General features: G+C 48.5%; 1 protein-coding gene across 1 annotated transcript in view; it reads right to left on the reverse strand.

Annotated features, from left to right (window-relative positions):
- Positions 1-2,522: 2,522 nt before the first annotated feature.
- Positions 2,523-5,041, reverse strand: part of Uba2 (ubiquitin like modifier activating enzyme 2) — a 34,429-nt gene continuing 31,910 nt past the window's right edge. Inside the window, exon 17 of the mRNA XM_008839440.2 lies at positions 2,523-3,342. Coding sequence (XP_008837662.1) covers positions 3,161-3,342 — 182 coding nt within the window. The 3' untranslated portion in view covers positions 2,523-3,160. The remainder of the gene's footprint in view (positions 3,343-5,041) is intronic.

Consider the following 5,041-nt stretch of genomic DNA (forward strand, 5'->3'; position numbering starts at 1 on the left):
TGCTCTCAGGCTTTCTCCTAAGGTCTGGATCCCTCCAGGAAAGATTTTGGCCTTGGGAATTTTGGGGTTGGACTGGCCTGGGAGCAGGGCCCAGGAAAGATGCTGGTCTTGGGCAGCTGGTGGCCATGCCACCCAGAGATGCAAAGGGAGATGGGGGCAGGAAGAGGCCTCAAGGGCTCCTGGGGACTGCACTGAAGAACTGGGTTCCTCTGGATGCAAAGGATCAGGAAGAGGAAAGGTCAGCCCCAGAGTCCAGGAAAAAGGCTGGCGGGTTGTGAAGCCCAGGGAAGCACAGGGAGGTGAGGGCAGGACCAGGTCTCCGAGGGCTCCAGGGAGAGACAGCCTCAGGTTGTGAAGACCAGGAAGTGATGGTGGGGCCAGGCCCAGAGGGCTCCAGAACTGGGTTCCTCTGGATGCAAAGGATCAGGAAGAGGAAAGGTCAGCCCCAGAGTCCAGGAAAAAGGCTGGCGGGTTGTGAAGCCCAGGGAAGCACAGGGAGGTGAGGGCAGGACCAGGTCTCCGAGGGCTCCAGGGAGAGACAGCCTCAGGTTGTGAAGACCAGGAAGTGATGGTGGGGCCAGGCCCAGAGGGCTCCTGGGGACCCCAGAAGGAACTGGGTGGGTCTGGATGCAAACGATCAGGAAGCAGTGGTGGTTCCCGTAGGGTCTGGGGCACCAAGACAAGGAATCGGACAGGACTCAGGCTAGGAGGAGAGACAGGTGAGGCAGATGGGAGGGTGAATGAGGTTGGGGGAATCAAGGTACAAAGGGTGTGATAGACTTACCCCTGAGAAAGAGGCCTGTGGGTCGTGCAGGCCCAGGGAAGCAGAGCTGACCCAAGCAATTTATAGAAGGAAGAGTTCATTTGAGCTTACGTTTCCAGGGGAACTACAGTCCACCATGGCAGGGAGGCATGGTGGCTGGAGGAGGAGCAGAAGCTCAACACTCACATCCTCACGCAGGCACAGGAAGCAAGAGTGCCTGGCGATCTGGCAAGGCTTAAGAATTCTCTAAGCCCACCCCCCAGTGACGTGCTTCCTCCAGGATAGCCACACCTTCTAAAGCCTCCCCAAACAGCACCACCATCTGGGAACAGAACGTCCAAATATTTGGAGCCTATGGGGGACATTATCATTCAAACCATCACACCCCCCAAGTTTCCCATAGCTCAGGGGTGGAAAAGTTCCCAAGTTTCTTCCTGCAGGTGCAAGTCAAGAGAAGCAGAAAGCACAGAAACCAGAAACAAGCAGTTAGCAAGAGCTGCCAGGTACATGTTGACTGTTTCTCAGACACATCTGGGTGCAACAGGGCCAAATTTTTCTATTCCCACACTGAGTCAAGTGCCTCTACTTTTCAGTTGCTGGGATTAGCTAGGGGTGTAACATGGCGTCGCTATGGTCAGTCCCGAGAGGCCCCATCACAAAAGCACGAGCATAGGTCCATGTGGAACAGGTTAGTGGGTTTGTGTACTCAAGATGTGAGGTATATCTGCATGTGATTGGAGTACCCTGGGGGTAGAGAACCCAAGAGTAGAGTTGGGGAGGTGAGAAATTCTCCACTCAACACTGGTCATAGACAGTGCACCTAAGACTGCACTTGGGGACAGTCACACAAGACTGTGCGATAGGAGACCACCCAGCTCCAGCATCTCTAAAGCTTACAGGTGCCAGCAGATTATTCAATCATCATTTTGTGTATGTTTGTGGGTTCATGATACATGTGTGCAGGTAAGGACAACTTGCAGGGGCTGATCCTCTCCTTCTACCATTTAGGTAGGTACCAAGGACTGAGCTCAGGTCTCTAGGCTTGGTGGCAAGTGCCTTCACCTGCTGAGCCACCTTGCAAGCCCCATATTTAAATTTTGACTTTGGAACCAACTCCAGGACCTTTTTATGGAGACATGGTCTCTCTGTAGCTCTAGCTGGCCTAGAACTATGTAGACGAAGCTGGACTTGATCTCAGAGATCCAACTGATTCCCTTTGCCTCTGCTGGGATTAAAGGTGTGTACCAGTACCACCATGTCCTGTAACTCCAGTGCTGTTCTCTACTGAACCATTTCTCCAGCTTCTCAAATTCTAGATCTACTTCTATCCCCCAAGTACTGAGATTACAGGCATGTCCCCACACCTAGCTTGGAGGTAATATTTTCAATTTTGTTATGTGCGCATGCAGGAGTATGTGCAGGTGCATGTTGGTGTATGTTTGTGGAGGATGGAGGTCAGTCTTGGGTGTTGTTACTCAGACGCCATCCACCTTGTTTAGTGAAACAGGGTCACTCATTGGCCTAGAGCTTGCAAAATAGGCTAGTCTGTCCAACCAGTGAGCCCAGGGGATCCGCCTGCCTCTACTTCCCCAGTGCAGGGATCACAAGACATGTCAGCATGCCATGACCAGCATTTCTACCTGGGTGCTTGTGTGGTGAACTGAGCTGTCTCCCCAGAGCAGGCATGACACTTCTAAACAGAAAGATCTCAGCATGCCTGTGGCAGACACAATGCATAAATCAGTGAGGCAGCAGACCGTGTAACAAGAATGCAGATGTCATTTATTTGGTCCATAAGTACAGTATATTTGTTGTTTGAGTTTTACAAAACATCAAATATAAATAACCTGAAACTGTAACAAATACACAAAAATTGTCTTCTTCAGACAAACCAGGCAGTACAAACTGAAAATTTGAGTAAATTAACATTGTTTTACATTAATATACATAGTGCTGATTAATATTTAAAAAACAATTTTCAATGCATAGCACTCGATACTTCTTTGAATCCGTTTCAGTCAGTTAAGAGTATGAAAATGGTTTGATCTAGGCTAAAAATAACTCTTCTTCTAGCCAAAAATAAAGGCATAATATTTATAACCAGGTATCAACTTTACTAACCCACAGTATTTTTGAACTATGAAATGGTACCTAAGGGTATTTACACTGAAAGGCAACATGCACGGCGTGTTGTGAGCTCATCACTGGTTATGCACAGCTTTGTTCAAAGGGTTTGGAAACTACTCCTACTGTCAATAAAGCACACAGTGTTTCTGAGTCTTAGCAAATGAACGCTTTCAAAGGGAATGGAAGCATCAGAGCCACTGGTGGTGGTGTTTTCCCTTTGGAACAAAGGACATAACAACCTGGTTCTGCCCAGACAGAGGCTAGGGCTGTTCAATCTAATGCTATGATGTCATCAAGCTCTTCCGGTGGCTCCAAGCGAGACCTCTTGGCACTGCCACCCTCTTTTTCCTCCAGTTTCCTCTTGCGAGTCCTCTCATCCTCACTGATGTCAGCGTTATTTGAAGGTCCTTCTTCGTCTGAGTCAACGATGAGCACGTCATCTTGCTCTTGTGCTTGAGAAAAAAGAAAGAATGGTCAAGTGTGGGAGTTGGGAGCTCACCAATACTCTGCAACTGAAAGCTTGGCACATTGACAGCTACCCTAGGGCGTCTTCCCCGCTATCTGTGTCTCCAGAGCTATCTGTGTCTCTATTATAATGTTTGCTCTTGGGGGGGGAGTGTACTAGGGAATGAAACCAGGGCAAGCTTTTTCAAGCAAAACAAAAACTTGTGACCAAATAGACCACCACATCTCCTGAGCCTATCTCTTCCCTCTCCCACTGAGAAGTGGAGGGCAGTTATCCTAACAGTGCAGAGGAGGAGAAACATCAACAGTAACAAACAGCACTTACAATGTGCCAGGAACTGTTCTGAGCACTGTGCACATAACAACTCATTTAATCATCACAACAACCCTACAAAGAAGATAACATCATTATCCGACTTCCAGAAAAGGAAACTGAGGTAGAGACTGACAAAGGATGCAGCCAGGATTCACACTAAGGGCCCGACATTTGTTTGTTCTATTTATCTATTCATTCATCCTTTCATTCATTCTAGTGAGGTCACAGAGCAACTAGATGGAGTTGGTTCTTTCCTGCTACCATGTGGGTCCTAGGGCTGAACTCAAAACCGTCAGACTGAGCCATGTGTGGTGGTGTGCACCTTTAATCCCAGCACTTGGGAGGCAGAGGCAGGCGGATCTCTGTGAGTTCAAGGCCAGCCTGGTCTACACAGTGAGTTCCAGGCCAGTTGGGACTACCGGGAGCAGGTGCCTTTGCAGTTGAGCCATTTCACTAGCTCACATTTCAGTTGTTAATCCTATTCCCAGAGACAGTGTCTCCCCATCTGCCAAAACTAAAAGCAGAACATCTACCTTATTGCTCTAGCCTCTGAAGTCAACCCACAGCAGAGGATGCTTATTTCTAAAGATGTTTTAAAAAAAAAAATTTAATTAGTATGAGTGTTTTGCTTGCGCGCACGCGCGTGTGCGTGTGTGTGTGTGTGTGTGTGTGTATGTATGTATGTAAGTGCACCCATGCTGTGTAAAGCCCTCAGAGAACAAAAGTGGGTGTTGAATCCCCTGGAACTGGAGTTACAGACAGTTGTTAGCCACCATGTGGTGCTGGGACTTGAACCCAGGTCCTCGGCAAGAGCAGCCAGTGCTTCTTCATCTCTCCAGTCCCTTAAGATTTATTTTTAATTATGTGCACATGTGTATGTGTATCTGTCTGGGGACTATGCACAAGTGAGTACAGGTGCCCTCAGAGGCCAGAGGCATCAGAGACCCTGGAGCTGGAATTAGATAGTTGTGAGGTGCCTGATGTGGGTGCTAGGAACTGAACTTGGGGGTACTATGTAGGAGCAATCCCATTTCTCCAGCCCCTACTGCTGCTTATTTCTAATTATGAAGTCTGCCAATTTCAAAAGGTAGGCCAGGCATGGTGGCATACGCCCTTAATCCCAGCACTTGGGAGGCAGAGGCAGGCAGATCTCTGTTGAGTTTCAGGCCAGCCTGGTCTACATAGTGAGTTCCAGGCCAGCTGAAGCTACAGGGAGACCCTGTCTCAAAAAGACCAAAAAAAAAAAAGTAAAAGTTTCAGTCTAGGCAGAACCAAATTTCACCTAGAGTAAACATATTCTAAAGAATGCCAAAGACGCCGGGCGTGGTGGTGCACGCCTTTAATCCCAGCACTCTGGGAGGCAGAGGCAG

The sequence above is a fragment of the Nannospalax galili genome, unplaced genomic scaffold (assembly GCF_000622305.1).
Source record: "Nannospalax galili isolate Female #2095 unplaced genomic scaffold, S.galili_v1.0 scaffold159, whole genome shotgun sequence".
In the NCBI taxonomy this organism is placed as follows: domain Eukaryota; kingdom Metazoa; phylum Chordata; class Mammalia; order Rodentia; family Spalacidae; genus Nannospalax; species Nannospalax galili.